This window comes from Eleutherodactylus coqui, chromosome 6, assembly GCF_035609145.1.
Source record: "Eleutherodactylus coqui strain aEleCoq1 chromosome 6, aEleCoq1.hap1, whole genome shotgun sequence".
Classification (NCBI taxonomy): Eukaryota; Metazoa; Chordata; class Amphibia; order Anura; family Eleutherodactylidae; genus Eleutherodactylus; species Eleutherodactylus coqui.
Window position 1 is genome coordinate 81571265 of NC_089842.1, and position 22839 is coordinate 81594103.

Below are 22839 nucleotides of genomic sequence, written 5' to 3' on the forward strand. Positions count from 1 at the left end.
ATATATAAGCCCTTCCCTGCAATTCATCCTAAAATGTGTTAAAATTAAAAAAAATTGTATACTCACCTTTTCGCTGCAGCCGGAGTCCAGCCGCGGCCGCTGTCAGTTCTCCTGAACTGCTTCTCGGCACTATTCAGCCGGCAGGGCTTTAAAATCCCCGCCTGCTGAATGATCTGCCTCTGATTGGTCACAGCCCTGACCAATCAGAGGCAGGTTTCACTCACACACCCATTCATGAATTCATGAATGGGTGAGTGACTGCTGCCTCTCAGCGCTGAGCCAATCAGGGGCAGGTCTGACTCACATCCATTCATGAATTCATGAATGGGTGTGAGTGAGACATGCCTCTGATTGGCTCAGCGCTGAGCCAATCAGGGGGCAGGTCTGACTCACACCCCCTTCACACCCACTGCAGGACGGCCGCGCGGAACTCCGGCTGCCGGGAGAAGGTGATTATATATATATTTTTTGATTTTTGCACATTTTAGGATGAATTGCAGGGAGGGGCTTATATATTTAAGCCCTTCCCGACAATTCATCCCGGGCTCGCCCGCAGCGCATTGCTTTAAATGGAGCCGGCTCTATTGCCGTCTCCATTGAATGCAATGCGCTGGACAGCTCCGGCCCGTTTCTAATGAAACGCGGCTAGGAGCAGATTTTCGGGCGATTTGCGGGCGACTTGCGCGCACCGGTCACGCGATTTGCGGATGCGCATCCGTCATGCGATCCGCAAATCACGTGATAAAAACGCCCGTGTGACTAAGGCCTTATGCTGTATAATTAATACTCCAAAAAACCTGCAAAAATCTATGGCAGAATTGATGCATTTTCTCTCCCTACAATCATAAAAAAAATAATAAAAGTTTTACAATGTAGTCTATGTACCCAAAAATGGTACCAATAAAAACTACAGTTCGCCACGCATAAAACAAGCCCTTATACGGTCGCCTCGACGGAAAAATAAAAAAGTTATGGCTGTTGAAAATGGAGATGAAAAAATACCAAAAATCGTTTGGTCCTCAATGACAAAATAGGCCATGTCATTAAGGGGTTAATGTTACAATCATACAGAAAGTTTCATTTAAATCTAACAACTCCTTCTAGGGGTTGGATTTTTTTTTTTTGACAATGAGTGTAATAGGAAGGTAATATTGGTCATTAAATACTGGATGTTTAGCTTATCATCATATATCAATCCTGTAGAAACATTAATAATTACACAGAATCATTTAAGATGATGGGATTCCACATTATCTTCGTCCTTGGCTCAGTCTATTTCACTTTTATTTCTGCATATTCTGTTTCTGGATGAATTGAAGTCACTTTGGAGGATTCAGCAGTGAAAGCGACCGTGGAATAATGGAGGTTGTCTTCATCCATTGTGACCCCACTTGAATCCAGTTGTATATTGTTGTCTGTGGCTTCCTGTGCAACAAATGAATAAATTAGCTATAAAATATCAGATAATTGTTCTTTCACTCTTTCATGAACACTATGATAGAAAGGGTTACAAAAACTTTTTTGCACTTATAACAGAACCTTACATTTGAAGAAAAAATATGTAACCCCCTCCTTATGTGTAGTGGTCCAGAGTTAATGGGGTCCCTCCAGAATGTTCTACGTCTGTCTTGTGTCAATGTCTTGTCAGTAGAGTGCATCAAGATATGCGTATTGGATGTCTGCAGGCATGAAAGAGTAAATGTCTGGGTCATGTCTGGAAAATGTAACATTTTGTGAGCATTGTTTGTGGTCACGTGATAGTGTTGTGTATATGTGTTTGCAAGATTGCAAAGGGAGAGGGGGAAGTCTGGAGATAGCGAGTGAGCCACATGGACACCGGACAGATCGGTCTGTGTGTGGAGCATGGAGAAGGCCGAGCAACTGCCTTGTGCTCAGCCTAGGCCCGTTCGACCCAGGAATCCTTGGTACTTCTGCTGAGTGCTGAGAGGCAGCTTTATAGCAGGGAGAAGAGAAAGTGTGAGTGGTTGCTGGTGGAGAGTAAGAAAGTGAGTAACGGGAGTAATGGAACCTACAGGTAACTTGGACTGTGAATTGTACAAATACCCTGTGAGCTCCACTGAGATGTCCTACTCGTGAACTGTGATTTCTACTACTGTTCAGCAATTGTTCTGCAATTGTTAGTGACTTTATGCAAATGTTTAAATAAATGGACAAGATCGACCAATCCCAGTTTTGTTCCAAAATTATACTCTTTTGGTGTTGGACTATGTTATAAATTTACAAGATCCAGCCCTGGAGAAGGAACGGTGGCATCACGAGTGACAACTGGACTTAAGGTAACTCCCTGTGATCTCCCCCAGCAGTAACGTCATCGGGTCCCAAGCTATCATTAGTGGGAGGAGATTGTAAAGCCCTGTGACAAGACCTTTCTCTACCCCGCTGTCTCCTCGGCTGTGGGCCCGCTCCTTGGATGCTGCAGGCCAGAGCTTTTGTATCACAAACAGGATGATTCCTCTGCACCTTTGCCTAAAAATGAAGAAGAAATGCCTCTGCCATTACCAGACATAGAAGAAGTCTTATGTCTGTGCCTGAGAAAAACAGAATACTAAGTTACGTCTGGTTTCAAGCTCTCAGAGCTCTCTAGAAAGTCTAGGACAAGATCCCCCTAACCCTCTACGTCTTCTAAAAATTCTAGGACAAGATCCCTCTAACCCTCTGAGCCTAAGGAAAGAAAAAAGGACAAGGTTGTGGTCCTACTGAGCCTACAAGAATTAGAATAAGCAAGTTGTGGGTCCTCTGAGTCTAAAGAAAAAATCTGAGAGACAGAGCCGTGTCACCTGCAAAGATGCAGAGCAAACGTAAGGACTCTTTATTTAATCAGAAGTTATATGTGTCCCAGATGCTTTGTCGTCTGGAGAGAAATCGTCTGTTATTGTTGGACAACGTGGAGCTCCCCAGTTTCATTTTGTGGCAGAAGATACAGAATCTGTTATGATTGTGTGGGCAAAATAAGCATGGAGCCCACACGATCGTGACTAAGGAGAGAACAGATACCCATAGGTTTCAAGCAAGTTTCAGGCAAACTTACCCTGAACTACAAGGGGGATGACAGGGCCCTACTTAAGCGGGGACATCGCCCCAATAAGAGGGCGGCCCAGCGGTCTTCGGAACTGGGCCCTAGCTGATCCTAGGAATCACGCCACAGAACAGGAGACATACACATCCCACATAACAGGAATAGAAAAAGAGGATACATAGAGCCAGAAAACACAGCATACAGCAGCCAAAATGCAACCACTAGTAACAGATGATAAGCTGAGTATAAATACCAGGTATTAGTTGACATTTTGTACAAAATATGGAAGCTAGCGGGCCAACTTCACAGCTCCTGGTTATACCGCTAGTCCCTACACTAACCAGGAGTCCAACAGAACCGGACAGAGTTCACACAGATCGCTCAACAGGACAGGACACAGATCGCAGGTCACAGAGCAAGCTAACACAAAACTGACAGAATTAAAATGAACAAATGGACATGAACCCGCAAGACACAGAACACACAGCAAGCTTGCAACAGAACAGAGCACAGGGCACACAGACAACTGCAACAAGAACAGGACAGAGCACAGATCACACAGCAAGGTGCATCAGGAACAAAACAAAGCACACTTCACACAACAAGCTATACAGGACAGACAACAGGATACCTGCTTACAGGCACAGGCTTACAGCAGACTACAACATATAGTGAAAACCAGACAGACTACACCCAGAGCTCACATGCACACAGATGAAACCCATAGCAAGTCTATGTGTCTTCATACCAGGGGGGATAAGCAGTCAGCCACACAAGCTGACAAAGGGAACCATGTCAAGTTCCACCAACTGACACACAGAGCAAGACATAAGACGTTTGGAGGCCGCACCTGTAAAAGGGAAGGGAAGGGAGCACTGCATGTGCTGCAGACTAGGACTACAGGTGTCCAAACTATCTCAGGGAAGAAGAGACACAGACCTACTTACAAACACAGATCTGAGTGGGAACATAACAGATACATCTAAACAGCACAAGACCACCTTCAGACTGAAGGAGCTGGGTTTATATGTGCTGAAGGCTCAAGGGGATTAGCTGCTAGAGAATACCACACCCAGCCAGCTCAATCATTAACCCTCGACCACCTGTAGCTGTGCTGCTAGGAAGCTTAGAACTACAGCACACATAACAGAACCACTTATAGACTTTCAAAATGGTGCTCAGCTTTTTTTCTCCTTCTTCTTCTAAAAAGACAGTAAAGCTCGCAAACTTTCATGCCATGAAGTCCCTGCCATGTGGGACTGGTGGGGAAAGTAGGGGGGCCACCCTTATCGTGGAACAGCAGCAGAGTGCTGAAGACTGCCCAAGGGAGGAACTACTTGGACTGGTGAGTGAGATGCCTCACACCACTCTGCATACCATCGAGAGCATCTCAGCAGGAGAGATAGCAACCAGAGTTCTGATGGAAGTTACTTCTAGATACCCGCCACCAAGGCTCAGATTCTACTGGGGTAACGAGCCAAAACTATTGGACTTGGTGCCACAAATTTCTCCCACTTCACCCCCACCTAACATTCTGCTGCAGGTGTAGTTGACTTGGCTGGCTGAAGGTAGGAAATACTAGCCCCTCTTACTAGAGGGTACTGGTTATTATCCATTTCTCATCCTTCACTCTTAGAACTCTGTTTGGAGGCATGCATGCTAGCTTTTGTGAGTCATTCTCCCGCACACTCTCTAAAGATGGTCTGGACACCTAATTCCCCTGTTTGCATGGTTTGCGGGCTTCTTCTCCTTTACCCTTGTCAGGTGTGAGTAGTCTACCCATTTCTCGTCAAATGCCCACTTGTGACAGGTTCCCGCCATTTTATAGCTTGATAGTCACAACCCTTATTTCTTTTATGGTATAATTGCCAGCCCCTTCCAGGACCAGGTTCCATGTTCCATTAGTTTAGCAGATTATTGAGGCCCCAACTGGCTCGCCCAGAAATTAGCATAATTTAGCAGTTCAGCTTGATGACTCCTCTCTGTGACTTATTATGATACTCCGGAGGTATTCAGCCTTCCCCGTTTTATTTCGCCATGTTATGCCCTTATAGGTTTTTATTTCCCTCCTAAGGTTTACTATAGAGATTCACACATTAGACTAATGCAAAGTTTTAAAAAGGTTTATTAAATACACAGATGAATACAGAAAGAAACAGTAGTCATTGTAATACATGTGATAGAGTTTATAGATAGTATATAAGACATATATATTTACATTTTTAGTATAAATTACAGATTTAAGCACACAGGAAGAATTAGGCAATCAACAGTGAATTACAATTTCAAAGTTCTGCATCCAACTGTTTAGTAAAATTGCATCATTTTTCGAAGAAGAGTGATTGGTCCCATTACCCATATTTCTGGATGAAGAGTTCGCAGAGTATAACTCATATATAGAGTCCAAGTCTTGAAAAACAAGGGCTGCATTCTCTTTGAAACAGCAGAAGTCCTTTTGACTTACAATTTCAGAGCCATCATAACTTTTATTATATGGTCTATTTTCAGTCTGTCTAGAATTTCTTTGGTAGCGGTGCCACGCACGATAGTAGTTAGTATGTTTACTTCAGCCATCAGGTGGAGAAAGTGTCCCATCCAAGACGCATATTCTGTCTGTGTTGCTGAGACTTTGTGTTGTATGATGCAGCAAAGCCAGCATATTGAATCTAGGAATAATGACTCTTTTGTAAGTAAATTTGTCTTTATCATTCCACATTATAACTTTTCTGTTCTGCAACAGTCTGTTTAGTAAAAGCGCTGCATTCTTTTTGATAATTAATAAGTCCCACACAAGAACCATTTGTAACAGCCATGTCATCCTCTTGCACAGGGTGTTCTTCAAATCGTAATAATCTTCGCTGCTCTTGGATATGAAGAACTCCCGTGAGGCATTGTCCACCAGAGCCACAAAAGTTTGAACAGTATTCACTATGAGCGGCGGCGACACGTGCCAGCAGGGACGGCTCTGCGTGCCACCTCTGGCACACGTGCCATAGGTTCGCCACCACTGTTTTAGAGTGTAGCAGACAATGAGATGAGGTATGCAATGATGGAAAATGTGTTTTCACTGGAGTGGCCTTTTAAAGCAGAACCACCCCTGGTTGAATCTGTACTACTATACATGTAGAAACTCCAGAAGCAATAGATATGATCCAGGGAATAGCTCAACAGTGACAAAATCCCCAAATATTCCTTTAAGTATAGGGGATTGGGACCAAGTTTGTGTCCTTTGAAATGTATTTTGTTTTATTGATTAAAATATATATATAATCTCAATAAAAACAATGCGATTGAAAAAATTCCTTCTTTTATATAAGATACTGCAGTAGAGACGGTTTTATGCTTTCATTTGGTGTATTGAAAATTAAGATTGCGGAAACAAAAGCAAAAAAAGTTTTAAAAAACAGCAATAAGTGTCTCTTTTGTCAAATAGTTTTAAGAAGCCACGTTCAGTAGATAAAGATCAGAAGCATTTCCTCTGTGCACATTTGGATTTGTGTCCAGTTATCCTAAGAACTCTCTCATGGAGAGAAGATCCATCAAGTTATCGTCCAAGTGAAAAACTTCACAATGGTAAATGAAATCAGCAGACGCTCACAGACTATTGTTGGACTTGACGATGAGAGGCTGCTGCTGAAGGATATACAAGAAAGAAAATGACTAATTGAGTTGTTCATTGACCCGATTGATATGTAATATAAAACATAAGTATTTCCTTCTGAAAGTGTTCAATTAATAAAATAAATATCAAGAAACTGATGCAAATTTTAATTCTTGCTTGAGATTATTGTTTTTTTTCCCACAGAAGCCTCGGAGTGATAGAACAATTCTGCCTCTAGATTCAGATTCAGCATCCTAAAATCTACACAATTAAGGAAGAATTTCAAGAGGAAGCAAAAGAAAAAACTACTTCTGTTTTACAGATCAGTGTTATCACATGTTGCGCTTTGAGAGTATAATTTCATCATGAATCCAGAAAGAAGACATAAAGTTTATTGTTATTTGTACCTTTATATTATTACACTGTTGGCATTGTTTATTACTTCCTCCATGACACTTAGGTTGTAAATGTACTGTCATTGTATTCATGTTGACAGAAAGAAGACAAATAGTTTATTGTATCTCGATATTAGTTTTGTACATTAATAAGCACATTGTATTTTTATACTGATGGCTCTGCTTGCTTATGATCTCAGGAATTATCAGATTCTTCTGGATGATGATTATTAGAACTCATTGTTAAGAAAAATAAATAAATCTTTTCTTCGGTCCCTGTGGTCTCACTGAGGAATTTCAGAAAATCCATTCACTTTTCCTTTTAAGGATCTTTGTGCAGATCTCTCCTTCTTATTGCCAGTTGACTTTAACACATTGTCCTTCACTTGAGGTGAGTCCATTCTAGGCTATGTTTGGACTTGAAATGTGTGGTAATAGGAGACAGGGAAAATGATTTATTTTATACTCAGTAATCTCAATTACTTTTATCATTGGTTACAATCCTTCCTATGTGTTCTATGACCCCTGTCCATTATTGCCAATATATCAGAGCCCACATGGGTATTCAGTTTGTTAGACCAACCCCATCGAAGAGCATCTCAGGTGGTCCCTTATTAGGTACCTTTGTCCCAAACTGTCTAGGAACCAATTTGTTTGTTTCAAGAACTTATATCTTTGCACATTTTTTAGAGAAGTCTGGGGTAACTATTTTTTTTTCTTTTGTGATAAATAGCTAGAATTAAGGATAGAAGAAGGTTTGATATTGTCGTTCCCTTTTGGTATCTCAATACTGTGTCTCCATTAAGGTTTTGAATAGGATCTGTGTCTCGTAATAGAATCTTCAAGTATTTGTTAAAAATTCTAATCATCGTATCCCATTTGTCACGGAAGTCCATGATAAAAATGACTTAATTCCTGGAAGTATCAGTTTTTTTTTCAAGGTACTTTCCCTATTTTAACTGTAAATGTTCAACAAAACATCTGTGGATTTATGAAAAAACGGAACAGAAATTATAATTTTCCATTATTTTCATCTGATGTATGTACAGGGATTTACATCAATCTAGAAGAAGTGTCATTCTCCATCCTCTGTCTTCCAATAGAATTTTCCCATTGCCTCATCCAAACTGGCTAATATAGAGACAACCTGAAGCAGGTGGTTCAAAAAGTACATGATACACATTGTACATGCTTCATACACTTTGCTACTAATACATATTTCTACTATGAAGATTGAAGAACTCTGAAAGAAGAACTTATGCCAACAATGTTTCCTAAAAAGGTACTGATGCAAACATAAAAACATAGAAAACTGACAGCAGAAAAGGCCACATGGTCTATTTAGCCTGCCCTTACACCAGTCAAGGAAGAGATCTCTCCATTGTCTCCGATATCAGAACAAGATGTACTTGAAAGAAGTACAGTAGGTAAGACAAAGGACATTCCTATCAAGAAACTATGGAAGAAACTATCACAACCACAGATGACCCAAGTGATGACTTTCTACTTTTATGACAGTGATGAAAATCTGGAGGAAGGCTTTCTGGTCTACAGTGATTAGGAGATGGAGAATACATTTGAGGATCTAATTCAATAATGAAAATCATGCAGAAGAAAAACACCTTATTTTTTTAGATTATTTTTATCTCTAGCTCCTTGTCAAGTAAGACAGAACTGTACTGGTTGAAATTCACAACACAGACAATGCATTTAGAAAGTCTTAAGACCATTTCACGTTTTTAACATTTTGCTATGTTGTGGCCTTGTATAACTTAAAAAAAAAAAAGTTTCCCCCCAAATTCTGCACTTAATACCCTATAATGACAAAGTGAGAATAGAATGTTTGAAATCTTTGTCATTAAAAAGAATGAAAAACTAACATTTTACATTTATGTATTCACACCCTTTAGACCTGTCCACAGTGTTCTCCGTCTGTAATACAGATGTGCCGGCTGGTGTGCTGGCGCACATGCATAGTACAGAGAACGCAGCTTCTTCCCTAGGTGATGACGTGGATTCTGTGGCCCGTCTGCAGTGACAGTTGCGGACAAACTGCGAAATCCGCGTCATCACCTAGCGACTGAGCAGCGGTTTCTGTATCGTGGACTGGATAGCTTCCATTGACTTCAATAGAAGCCGTCAATGTAGAATCCGTGCTAAAATAGGACATGCCGTGATTTCTTTCCCCACGAACGTAAAATTGCAATAGATTTCCGATCGTGAACAGGAAAAAGTGATTATACATAGCATGTCTATGGGCCGTATTTGCTGTGGAATTCGGAAGTGGATGTCCACTTCGGATTAAGCAATGCAAATACTCCCATGTGCATTGGGCCTCAGTCACTTTAGACAATGCTGCACTTACTGCTACAACAATTTTTATTTCCACATTTCAGTGATTATTGTTTGCTTCCCGGATAATAAACAGTAACTTTCCTGCCTTGTGCACTTGTTTGGTTTGCAGTAATGTAGAACATGATGTTGCGGCACGTGTGCGAGCGCATGGAATAAAATGACTACAAAAGGAGCACAAAGCACCTCAAACTGAATGTTGTGGCTATATGTTACAAATTTAATAAAGACTTTTCTCTGCAGTTATCTGGTGTTGCGTCTCATTATATGTAAGGTTGCTCATATGTGATGTCCTTGATAATTGGGGTTGTCACCTATAGGAACCCATTTTCTTCCAAACGTTGTACTATTGTGCATATTAATGGGGTACCCGGAAATGAAACACAATGCTACTTCATTCAAAACAACACCTAAGAAAGACCATCTGGGAGACAAGAACCTATGGGAAAGATATAGAGCCAGGAAGAAGGCCTGATATTGGGACAACAGGCACGTGGCGAGTCCATATGTGCTCATAGGAGGCTTCAACAGATTCAACTGCCTTTTGATCCATTAAAACTTTTAGGCCGCTCTCACATATACCGTCAGCAAAGCACTGCAATTTCGATTGAGGCGTTTAGCCGAGATTTCGCTATCGTTTTTGACAGTGGGTTTTAATGCACCCCATCATTGTGATGGGTGATGAGGTGCACTAAATGTTGAAAAATAGAGCAGATCACACAAAAAAAATCGAGGTGCTGCAAAGGGTCTTCCAGCAACTGCGCACATGTCTGCGAGGCCCTGAATGGGAGCATTATATTGCAAGGTCTTCGAAGTATGATGGACCTTTGCATGCAGAGGTGAAGTTGGTTATTTGTTATACAGTATGTAATACTGTGAAGTGTTTATAAACACTAGAGATGATCGAGCACCAAAATGCTCGGGTGCTCGTTACTCGAGTCGAACTTCCCGCGATGCTCGAGGGTTCGTTTCGAGTAACGAACCCCATTGAAGTCAATGGGCAACTTGAGCATTTTTGTATATCGCCGATACTCGCTAAGGTTTTCATTTGTGAAAATCTGGGAAATTCAAGAAAGTGATGGGAACGACACAGAAACGGATAGGGCAGGTGAGGGGCAACATGCTGGGCTGCATTTCAGGTTCCCAGGTCCCACTATTCAGCCGCAATAGCGGCAAGAGTGAGCCCCCCCTCCGCACTGTCAGCATAAAGATCGTTCTCCATCGAAAGCAATGGGCTGCCGGCGAGCGCGGGATGAATTTTCGGGAAGGGCTTAAAAATATAAGCCCTTCCCTGGAAATTCATCCAGAAATGTGTAAAAACAAAAAATATATATATACTCACCCGGTCCCAGCCAGCGACAGTTCTTCTGAACTGCTCTGAGTAGTATTCAGCAGCCGGGGATTTAAAATCCCCGCCTGCTGAATGAGCTGCCTCTGATTGGTCACAGCCTGACCAATCAGAGGCAGCTCTCACTCACACCCATTCATGAATTCATGAATGGGTGAGTGAGTGCTACCTCTGATTGGCTCAGCGCAGGGACCAATCAGAGGCAGCTCATTCAGCAGGCGTGGATTTTAAATCCCCGGCTGCTGAATACTACTCAGAGCAGTTCAGTAGAACTGCCGCTGGCCGGGACCGGGTGAGTATATATATACAGTATATATTTTTGTTCTTACACATTTCTGGATGAATTTCAGGGAAGGGCTTATATTTTTAAGCCCTTCCCGAAAATTCATCCCGCGCTCGCCGGAAGCCCATTGCTTTCAATGGAGCCGGCTGTATTGCCGGCTCCATTGAATTCAATGGTCAGTGCTCGTTTAATCGAGACGAGTACCGCGTGGTGCTCGTCTCGAGTAATGAGCATCTCGAGCACCCTAATACTCGAACGAGCATCAAGCTCGGACGAGTATGCTCGCTCATCTCTAATAAACACAAATCAAAGAGATAAAAAGTATCAGCCTGTTATATTCATGCTGTAATCTGAGTGCAGCTGTGAACACTGTCACTATGTGCTGGGTTAAGGGTTAATGCACATGGACAGATCTCTGCTGCGTTCCTCGCGGTGGAAATCTGCAGTGCACTAACGCAGCTGTTAGGTTCTATTGAACCCAATAGCTTTTCTGCCAGTCAGCTTTTCTGCCGCGGACTTCGACTGTGTGAAAAAAATCATGACATTCTATTTCAACATTTTTTTCCGCAGCGGGAGGTCTCCAATACTATAGTGTTAATGGAGACCGCAAAAATTCGCAGCAGAATTCCGCGATCACTCATGGGCACTAATGTTTTTAAATGCGGTACTCCCGTGGCATAAATCCGCGGGCATACCCCGCTCTGTCCATGGGCATGAGCACTAACTCCTTGTGGACTGTTTTGTTTGTCAGATTCATCGGTTACATATCCTAAGGGCTCAGGCCCATTTAAGTGGATTACGTTACTATACCAGGCGGAGGCGCTATACGATGTATGGCTCTGCGTCTGAATGTACTCAAGTGGGCATGGTGCTCAATCAAGCACTGCAGTCACTTGGAACAGCTGATTGGTGGAGGTTCAGAGCACAGACCACACTGATCTGATAATGATGGCCTGTCCTGATATCTTATGGCTCTTCTATATGGATGGGGGCAACAGTCTTTTAAATGACAAGTGCTGTAGTTACCGCTAAAGTCATCAGCTCTCATACAGAATGTTTACACAGAAAGACTTCAGCGCTCGATCACGGAGTGTGCAAACCGAAACCTGCAAACACAGCTCCTCCTCCTGGTTACCCATGTGAATAAGGGATTAACTCACTTCTAGTGCACTGAGACTAAAAGAAGTGTTATTTCTGCATGTGCACTGTATTTAAAACAGCGTGTAAAGGACTGTGACTTGCAAATACATTTGTGAAAAACCTAGTGGGCTAAACAGAATTCAGGAACACCAATACTGCACTGGAGGTATTCATAACTCTTTTCTCCAATAACTAGTGAATTTGAGATAAGTGGAATGACCATCACTTTCTCTATAGTAGGAAACACATTGTAGGCCTATCCAAAAATTAGAAAGGGTGACTGGCAGGAAAAAAGCAAGGGTAGAGTGCAATGATTACCACTCTCCATAAGAGAGAAAAATCACCAGAGCAGTCAGTAACTTAAGTCAATACTGCTGTCCGTGAGTGACTAAATGAGTGGAAGGAAGACCCCACCCTCTGATACAGGCTGGAACGGGCTGCAAACACCAAGACAACTGGGGAGTATGCAAAACCTCCAATCATGCACATATATCAATAATACCAGACATACCGATTACAAATACTGTGGCATTGTGAAAATTGTGAAAATAAACTACTGAATTTTTAAGCTAGACACACATTTTATATATATATATATATATATATACACACACATACACACACACACACACACACACACAGTTAATGAATACATGAATTATGCATTTGTATGAGACAATGAGAGCAATTTATAACCCCTCTTTACTTTACAACCAGCACAATTCTTGAACTTGTAAACATTGCATAAACCTTTTCAATAATATACTTTAACTATATTGTGAAAAGAGAAAAGGGATTACTTTAGAGTCTTTTGGATGACGGGGAAAACACAAAACAGTTCAGTAAATGTCTCTGTCATAGAAAGTCTCTTTTTATTGGGGGTAGTGGAAGTCATTATGGGGGAAAGTTAACCTTCCCACCTCATACCATGGGTTACTCCCGCCATCTGCGCCAGATGTAGATGGTTCCTCATCATCCTCAAGCTGTGAGGGACTTATAGATGGGAACGCTGACAATGTACTTCCTTCTGACATTGGCATATGGAAGAGGAGATATGGCAGGACTCCTCAAGGGGGCCACAGGAACATTCCCGATGCTGCTTGTCCCACCCCCATAAAATGGAATCTGAAATTGACATCCCTATAAGTTAATAAAAATGGCCAGAATGTACTCCTGGACAACTCCATTACCCTGGTGTATCAAAATCCAGACCGGGTGTCTCGCTTGGGTCGTCACTCCATATTTTTTGAAGAGATAAGAGTGCTGCGCAGGCCTTGCAATGTCCTCTGATGTTGGACTAGTAGGCAGCCAAGTGATTTGTAGGTCCTCCTCCCAGTATGTTGGCAGCCTCCTAGGAGTCAGCCCTACAACAGGAACTGGAACTTTGCATAGCCTCTGTCGCCTCCGCGTAACATCCATTTTCCCCATAGGGCAGTTTAATATATTATAGCCTAAGGAGTCTATTGCTGTATAGGACTCCACCCCTTTTGGGTCAGTCCAACTTAGTCTATTGGGGGTCCTCCCCCTACTTCGAGCCAGTCCACTTGGCACCAATGCTTTTGGTGCAAATAGTTTGGTGGGAGTAAGCAGCTTGGAGAAGAGCATAGACATTTGGGCACCACCTTGATTCATCCCTTTGAAAATACACATCAACATTATACATTGCCCTTTTGATAAAAATGGCACAACAGTCTCTATCCTGTTCTTAGTGTTTCTTGAAAAGGCTGGGTTACTGCATCGTCCCATAGGGAGACCCATGACACCTGACTTACGTGAAGAGCTGGAAGGGTATAGTGGCCAATCACGGTGGCACTTACCAGACACCACATCCTGGAGAGACATATGCAGCCAAGGCCTGAACATCACTGGCCCCATGCCTCGGACACCCCTAGGATAGGGATGGTCAATAATGGTGCAATCATTCACCCAGGTTGTCACACGTGACGCTACCATTTCTTTATTTACCAGCATGATCCTCTGCATATAAATAACAGCAGACAATCTATAGTACCTTGGGTCCCTGAAAATGGTCAGGGCCCTGCTTTAACTTTACTGTAAAACTTGAGTACAATATAACAAGGCAGTCAATTCAAATTATAAACAGTGCAGGTTGAGGAATATACATTCTTTAAGTATTTACTGTAGAGTACCTCCACCCAGCCTTAGCAGTGCTTGGGCGTGTGTCAATTGTAGTACCTCTACACTGGCCTTGCTATGGAACTAAGTGTCTATAACTCACTGATGCTCTTTCCTGCTGAATGGGCTCACTCCTCTCACATCCAGGCTGCAATCATTGCAGGATACCTCTCCTCTGCTTCCATGCTTAAACATACGGGGACTGAAGGTTCCCCCATATGTCTGGAACTCCTGAAGACATGGCCCTCTCCTTTCCCACTCTCAGAAACTCCCTTTTATCCCCTCTGTCATACCACATGACAAGACAAACTTGATACATTTACAGGCAGTCTCGAAGCACTGTAAACATTTAACCCCTAGAATAAAATGACAGGACACTTTCTTACTTACATCACAGCCTCAAACACTGCCATGGTACACTATTAAAGAGTAAATAGGTTAGTGAGACTCTAGATGTCTGGGTCAGCCATTATTATATATAGGACTGGACATTATTAGAGATGAGCGAGCACCAAAATGCTCGGGTGCTCGTTACTCGAGACGAATTTTTCGCGATGCTCGAGGGTTCGTTTCGAGTAACGAACCCCATTGAAGTCAATGGGCGACTCGAGCACTTTTGTATATCGCCAATGCTCGCTAAGGTTTTCATTTGTGAAAATCGGGGCAATTCAAGAAAGTGATGGGAACGACACAGCAACGGATAGGGCAGGCGAGGGGCTACATGTTGGGCTGCATCTCAAGTTCACAGGTCCCACTATTAAGCCACAATAGCAGCAAGAGTGCACCCCCCCTCCCAACAACTTTTACATCTGAAAAGCCCTCATTAGCAATGCATACCTTAGCTAAGCACCACACTACCTCTAACAAAGCACAATCACTGCCTGCATGACACTCTGCTGCCACTTCTCCTGGGTTACATGCTGCCAACCCCCCCCCCCCACGACCCAGTGTCCACAGCGCACACCAAACTGTCCCTGCCCAGCCTTCAGCTGCCCTCATGCCACACCACCCTCATGTCTATTTATAAGTGCGGCTGCCACAGGAAAAGCAGGCATACACTGCAGAGGGTTGGCTAGGCAGCGACCCTCTTTAAAAGGGGCGGGGCGATAGCCCACAATGCTGTACAGAAGCAATGAGAAATCCAATCCTGTGCCACCTCCATCTTGAGCTGCACACGTGGGCATAGCAATGGGGAACCTATGTGCCACACACTATTCATTCTGTCAAGGTGTCTGCATGCCCCAGTCAGACCGCGGTTTTTTATATATAGTCACAGGCAGGTACAACTCCGCAATGGGAATTCCGTGTGCACCCACAGCATGGGTGGCTCCCTGGAACCCACCGGCGATACATAAATAAATCCCATTGCATTGCCCATCACAGCTGAGGTAATAATGTCATGTTTAATGCAGGTGGGCTTCGGCCCACACTGCATGCCCCAGTCAGACTGGGGTTCTTTAGAAGTGGAAACAGATGCATTTACAACTCCCTGTGGACCCACAGCATGGGTGGGTGCCAGGAAGCCACCGGCGGTACATAACAATATCCCATTGCATTGCCCATCACAGCTGAGGTAGTAATGTCATGTTTAATGCAGGTGGGCTTCGGCCCACACTGCATGCCCCAGTCAGACTGGGGTTCTTTAGAAGTGGAAACAGATGCATTTACAACTCCCTGTGGACCCACAGCATGGGTGGGTGCCAGGAAGCCACCGGCGGTACATAACAATATCCCATTGCATTGCCCATCACAGCTGAGGTAGTAATGTCATGTTTAATGCAGGTGGGCTTCGGCCCACACTGCATGCCCCAATCAGACTGGGGTTCTTTAGAAGTGGAAACAGATGCATTTACAACTCCCTGTGGACCCACAGCATGGGTGGCTACCTGGAACCCACCGGCGGTACATACAAATATCCCATTGCATTGCCCATCACAGCTGAGGTAATAATGTCATGTTTAATGCAGGTGGGCTTCGGCCCACACTGCATGCCCCAGTCAGACTGGGGTTCTTTAGAAGTGGAAACAGATGCATTTACAACTCCCTGTGGACCCACAGCATGGGTGGGTGCCAGGAAGCCACCGGCGGTACATAACAATATCCCATTGCATCGCCCATCACAGCTGAGGTAGTAATGTCATGTTTAATGCAGGTGGGCTTCGGCCCACACTGCATGCCCCAGTCAGACTGGGGTTCTTTAGAAGTGGAAACAGATGCATTTACAACTCCCTGTGGACCCACAGCATGGGTGGGTGCCAGGAAGCCACCGGCGGTACATAACAATATCCCATTGCATCGCCCATCACAGCTGAGGTAGTAATGTCATGTTTAATGCAGGTGGGCTTCGGCCCACACTGCATGCCCCAGTCAGACTGGGGTTCTTTAGAAGTGGAAACAGATGCATTTACAACTCCCTGTGGACCCACAGCATGGGTGGATGCCAGGAAGCCACCGGCGGTACATAACAATATCCCATTGCATTGCCCATCACAGCTGAGGTAGTAATGTCATGTTTAATGCAGGTGGGCTTCGGCCCACACTGCATGCCCCAATCAGACTGGGGTTCTTTAGAAGTGGAAACAGATGCATTTACAACTCCCTGTGGACCCACAGCATGGGTGGCTCCCTGGAACCCACCGGCGGTACATAAATATATCCCATTGCATTGCCCATCACAGCTGATGTTATGTCAGCTGTAATGCAGGTGGGCCAAAAATTTATTGGATTACACTGTAGGCGAGTGCCCACAAAAATTGGTGTACCAAAAGTACTAATGTACCTGAGAAACATTGCCCATGCCCAACCGAGAGGGCAGGTGAAACCCATTAATGGCTTTGGTTAATGTGACTTAATGAGTAACTAGGCCTGGAGGCAGTCCAGTTAAAATAAACATTGGTTGAGGTGAAAGTTTCAACGCTTTAATGAGCATTGAAACGTATAAAAATTGTTTAGAAAAATTATATGACTGAGCCTTGTGGGCCTAAGAAAAATTGCACGTTCGGCGTGATTACGTGAGGTTTCAGGAGGAGGAGGAGGATGAATATTATACACAGATTGATGAAGCAAAAAGGTCCCCGTTTTGGATGGTGATAGAGAACGATGCTTCCATCCGCTGGTGCAGCCTACGTATTGCTTAGGTATCGCTGCTGTCCGCTGGTGGAGAAGAGAAGTCTGGGGAAATCCAGGCTTTGTTCATCTTAATGAGTGTAAGCCTGTCGGCACTGTCGGTTGACAGGTGGGTACGCTTATCCGTGATGATTCCCCCAGCCACACTAAACACACTCTCTGACAAGACGCTAGCCACAGGACAAACAAGCACCTCCAGGGCATACAGCGCGAGTTCAGGCCACGTGTCCAGCTTCATCACCCAGTAGTTGTAGGGGGCAGAGGCGTCACCGAGGACGGTGCTGCAATTGGCTACGTACTCCCTCACCATCCTTTTACAGTGCTCCCGCCAACTCAGCCTTGACTGGGGACCGGTGACACAGTCTTGCTGGGGAGCCATAAAGCTGTCAAAGGCCTTAGAGAGTGTTCCCCTGCCTGCGCTGTACATGCTGCCTGATCTCTGCGCCTCCCCTGCTACCTGGCCCGCGGAACTGCGCCTTCGGCCACTAGCGCTGTCGGATAGGAAGTTTACCATCAATTTGTCCATCCTAACATGAAGTCACCCATGTGTGCCAGGGTACCTGTACGCAACACATGGCTGTCCTCACTCGGAACATCACTTTCAGGATCCTCCTCCTCCTCCTCCTCCTCTGGCCATACACGCTGAAAGGATGACAGGCAAGCTGCATCTGTACCCTCAGCAGTGGGCCAAGCTGTCTCTTCCCCCTCCTCCTCATACTCCTCCCCCTCCTCCTCCTCTGGCCATACACGCTGAAAGGATGATAGGCAAGCTGCATCTGTCCCCTCAGCAGTGGGCCAAGCTGTCTCTTCCCCCTCCTCCTCATGCTCCTCCCCCTCCTCCTCAACGCGCTGAGATATAGACATGAGGTTGCTCTGACTATCCAGCGACATACTGTCTTCCCCCGCCTCCGTTTCTGATTCCAAAGCGTCTGCCTTTATGCTTTGCAGGGAACTTCTCAAGAGGCATAACAGAGGAATGGTGACGCTAATGATTGCAGCATCCCCGCTCACCATCTGGGTAGACTCCTCAAATTTTCCAAGGACCTGGCAGATGCCTGCCAACCAGGCCCACTCTTCTGTAAATAATTGAGGAGGCTGACTCCCACTGCGCCGCGCAAGTTGGAGTTGGTATTCCACTATAGCTCTACGCTGCTCATAGAGTCTGGCCAACATGTGGAGCGTAGAGTTCCACTGTGTGGGCACGTCGCACAGCAGTCGGTGCACTGGCAGATTAAACCGATGTTGCAGGGTCCGCAGGGTGGCAGCGTGCGTGTGGGATTTGCGGAAATGTGCACAGAGCTGGCGCACCTTTCCGAGCAGGTATGACAAGTGGGGGTAGCTTTTCAGAAAGTGCTGAACCACCAAATTAAAGACATGGGCCAGGCATGGCACGTACGTGAGGCTGCCGAGCTGCAGAGCCGCCACCAGGTTACGGCCGTTGTCACACACGACCATGCCCGGTTGGAGGCTCAGCGGCGCAAGCCAGCGGTCGGTCTGCTCTGTCAGACCCTGCAGCAGTTCGTGGGCCGTGTGGCTCTACTCTCCTAAGCTGAGTAGTTTCAGCACGGCCTGCTGACGCTTGCCCGCCGCTGTGCTGCCACGCCGCGTGACACCGACTGCTGGCGACGTGCTGCTGCTGACACATCTTGATTGCGAGACAGAGGTTGCGTAGGAGGAGGAGGAGGGTGGTTTAGTGGAGGAAGCATACACCCCCGCAGATACCACCACCGAGCTGGGGCACGCAATTCGGGGGGTGGGTAGGACGTGAGCGGTCCCAGGCTCTGACTCTGTCCCAGCCTCCACTAAATTCACCCAATGTGCCGCCAGGGAGATATAGTGGCCCTGCCCGCCTGAGCTTGTCCACGTGTCTGTTGTTAAGTGGACCTTGGCAGTAACCGCGTTGGTGAGGGCGCGTACAATGTTGCGGGAGACGTGGTCGTGCAGGCCTGGGACGGCACATCGGGAAAAGTAGTGGCGACTGGGAACCGAGTAGCGCGGGGCCGCCGCCGCCATCATGCTTTTGAAAGCCTCCGTTTCCACAAGCCTATACGGCAGCATCTCTAGGCTGATCAATTTTGCAATGTGCACTTTTAACGGTTGAGCGTGCGGGTGCGTGGCGTCGTACTTGCGCTTGCGCTCAAAAAGTGGCGCTAGCGACGTCTGGACGCTACGCTGAGAGACATTGCTGGATGGGGCCGAGGACAGCGGAGGTGAGGGTGTGGGTGCAGGCCAGGAGACGGTACTGCCTGTGTCCTGAGAGGGGGGTTGGATCTTAGTGGCAGGTTGGGGCACAGGGGGAGAGGCAGTGGTGCAAACCGGAGGCGGTGAACGGGCATCGTCCCACCTTGTGGGGTGCTTGGCCATCATATGCCTGCGCATGCTGGTGGTGGTGCCTCCCCAGCTGATCTTGGCGCGACAAAGGTTGCACACCACTGTTCGTCGGTCGTCAGGCGTCTCTGTGAAAAACTGCCACACCGTAGAGCACCTTGACCTCTGCAGGGTGGCATGGCACGAGCGGGCGCTTTGGGAACCAGTTGGTGGATTATTCGGTCTGGCCCTGCCTCTACCCCTGGCCACCGCACTGGCTCGGCCTGTGCCCACACCCTGACTTGGGCCTCCGCGTCCTCGCCCGCGTCCACGTCCTATAGGCCTACCCCTACCCCTCAGCATGGTGTATTAGCAGTAGTGCAGAAACAGAACGCTGTAATTAAATGTGCCGCTTATTGGCCTGTGGTTGGAGGCTGACTTTGTTTACGGAACCCCAGGAAATAATTTGGCGCAAGCCTGCTGTAACACTTAGCTGGCTGCGTATTTATTTGGAGAAATACTACCTACAGCAGACACGGACCCAGAACACTGAGCACAGTGACAGGCAGGCCAAATAGATTTTTTTTCAATATTTTTTTCAAAAGGACCACTGCGTATATTCAATCTATAATATAAGTCTTCTGGCCCGGCCTACACAATTCTGTCCCTGCAGTGTGTGTCACGGAACTGCAGTGTTGCACTGTTATTAACTGCAACAGACCGGTGATTTCAGAGCCAGGAAATAATTTGGCGCAAGCCTGCTGTAACACTTAGCTGGCTGCATATTTATTTGGAGAAATACTACCCCCAGCAGACACGGACCCAGAACACTGAGCACAGTGACAGGCAGGCCAAATAGATTTTTTTTCAATATTTTTTTCAAAAGGACCACTGCGTATATTCAATCTATAATATATGTCTTCTGGCCCTGCCTACACAATTCTATCCCTGGAGTATTACTGCAGGGCGCAATGCTCTGCACGGCCGATATACCAAAAAAAAAAAAAGTGCAACACTGCTAAAAGCAGCCTCCACAGTACTGCACACGGTTAGATGCGGCCCTAAGAAGGACCGTTGGGGTTCTTGAAGCCTACAATAACTCCTAACGCTCTCCCTGCCTCCACACTTCTGTCCCTGGACTATTACTGCAGGGCGCAATGCTCTGCAAGGCCGATATACCAAAAAAAAAAAAAAGTGCAACACTGCTAAAAGCAGCCTCCACAGTACTGCACACGGTTAGATGTGGCCCTAAGAAGGACCGTTGGGGTTCTTGAAGCCTACACTAACTCCTAACACTCTCCCTACAGCAGCTCCAACACGATACCACTGTCCCTCAGCTATCTCACAACGCATCTGAGGCGAGCCGCGGGAGGGGCCGATTTTTATACTCGGGTGACACCTGATCTCCCCAGCCACTCACTGCAGGGGGGTGGTATAGGGCTTGAACGTCGCAGGGGGAAGTTGTAATGCCTTCCCTGTCTTTCAATTGGCCAGAAAAGCACGCTAACGTCTCAGAGATGAAAGTGAAAGTAACCCGAACATCGCGTGGTACTCGTTACGAGTAACGAGCATCTCGAACACGCTAATACTCGAACGAGTATCAAGCTCGGACGAGTCCGTTCGCTCATCTCTGAACATTATACATAATACTATTATATACTCATTTATTATGGCCTCATCATTTCTGTGTTGCCCCTTCCAGATATTGAGGACCTTTATATCACCCCCAAAACTCACCACATAGTATGTACAGATAGAGCAAGGGTTAACATACTTGACTTAACGTGGCTGCTAAACCTCTTCCCTCTGCTCTCCTCCCCGTTCACTCTTTGCAATGGGAGGGTGCGGGACGGGTGCAGAGCTAAGCACCAGCCTGGCCAACCTTCTCCCATTGCTGGCTGTGGACAAGGGGTAGGACGGGGTGGAGCTTATATCAAGGTTGATCTGTGATGAACAGGATAGGAGTGACGCTATCTCCTCAAAATTGCACTACATTCAGGTTCTTAAATAAATAAAGGATACTTTATCTCATTTGGGACCCCTTCCACTCCCCTCCCTTAACCCCCCCCCCCCTGCCTCTTTCTCTCTTCACCTCCTCTCCTCCTACTATCTTTCATTTTGTTTGTACCAGCGTACTCTGCATTTTTCTTTATAACTCCCTGCCAGGTATGCCGTGACTGTGCGGCCTCTCTGGCTTTATGGGACCTACTCTCTGGTTAAGAGGGCCAGTTGGTGCCTGAAAGTTAGTCAGGAAGGCAAATTTACAGTGCCTCCCGAGGTCACTAAAAAAACGGGGGAAATTGTTAATTGCAATTTCAGTTCTCGCGAAGATCCCTTTTTGTTTACTTCTCTTTAATTAGGACAATTTCCTACGCATATAATGGGATCGTATCTAAAATTAATATTGTAACCAACAGGAATTACTATAAATCAGAAGTTGTGTACCATAAAGTCATGTTGATGTCATTACTTTGTTATTTCAACTGAAAGAGCAAAATGGAAATGCAAGAATATGTTTGTAATTGCTTTGTAAAATGGAAATCTTTAAATAAAAACTGATTTAACCCCTTAAGGACATAGCCTATTTTGGGTTTAAGGATGCAATGCTTTTTGGCGAATTTTAATCTCCATTTTTCAAAAGCCATAACTTTTTCATTTTTTTACCAACGCAGCCGTATAAGGGCTTGTTTTTTGCGTGATGAATGGTATGAAGTGTGCCACAAGGTTCGTTTTCAAAATCCTTCAGGCACCAGTATCCAATCCCTTGAAAATACGGAGAGCTGCAGGATATACTGAGGGTTTCTCTTACACAGAGAGACCCCCAAAGAAGAAAACAATATGGTGTTAAGAAAAAATTCCTCCGCTACCGGATACTGTGCTAAAAAGAATATACAGTGTATATTCTATCTCGTGGATATAATCAGCATCAAACAGACACTTACTCAGTAGGAGGGGGGGGGGGGTATGGTATCCAGAATCCCCCTCCTTGAAGTGATGACTCCAAAGTTTTCACCGAAAAGTACACTCAGCATAAGTTTCAGTACTTTAATTCAGAAAAGACAACGCGTTTCGGTGCCCAGACAATCGCACCTTTCTCAAGCCAAATTATACATG

At 45.4% G+C, this 22839-nt stretch overlaps 1 protein-coding gene across 1 annotated transcript in view; it reads right to left on the reverse strand.

Annotated features, from left to right (window-relative positions):
• Positions 1-1272: 1272 nt before the first annotated feature.
• The window catches only part of LOC136633616 (sialic acid-binding Ig-like lectin 13), a 72412-nt gene continuing 50845 nt past the window's right edge, over positions 1273-22839 (reverse strand). The window contains exon 10 of the mRNA XM_066609375.1: positions 1273-1425. Within this exon, the coding sequence (XP_066465472.1) occupies positions 1273-1425 (153 nt within the window). The remainder of the gene's footprint in view (positions 1426-22839) is intronic.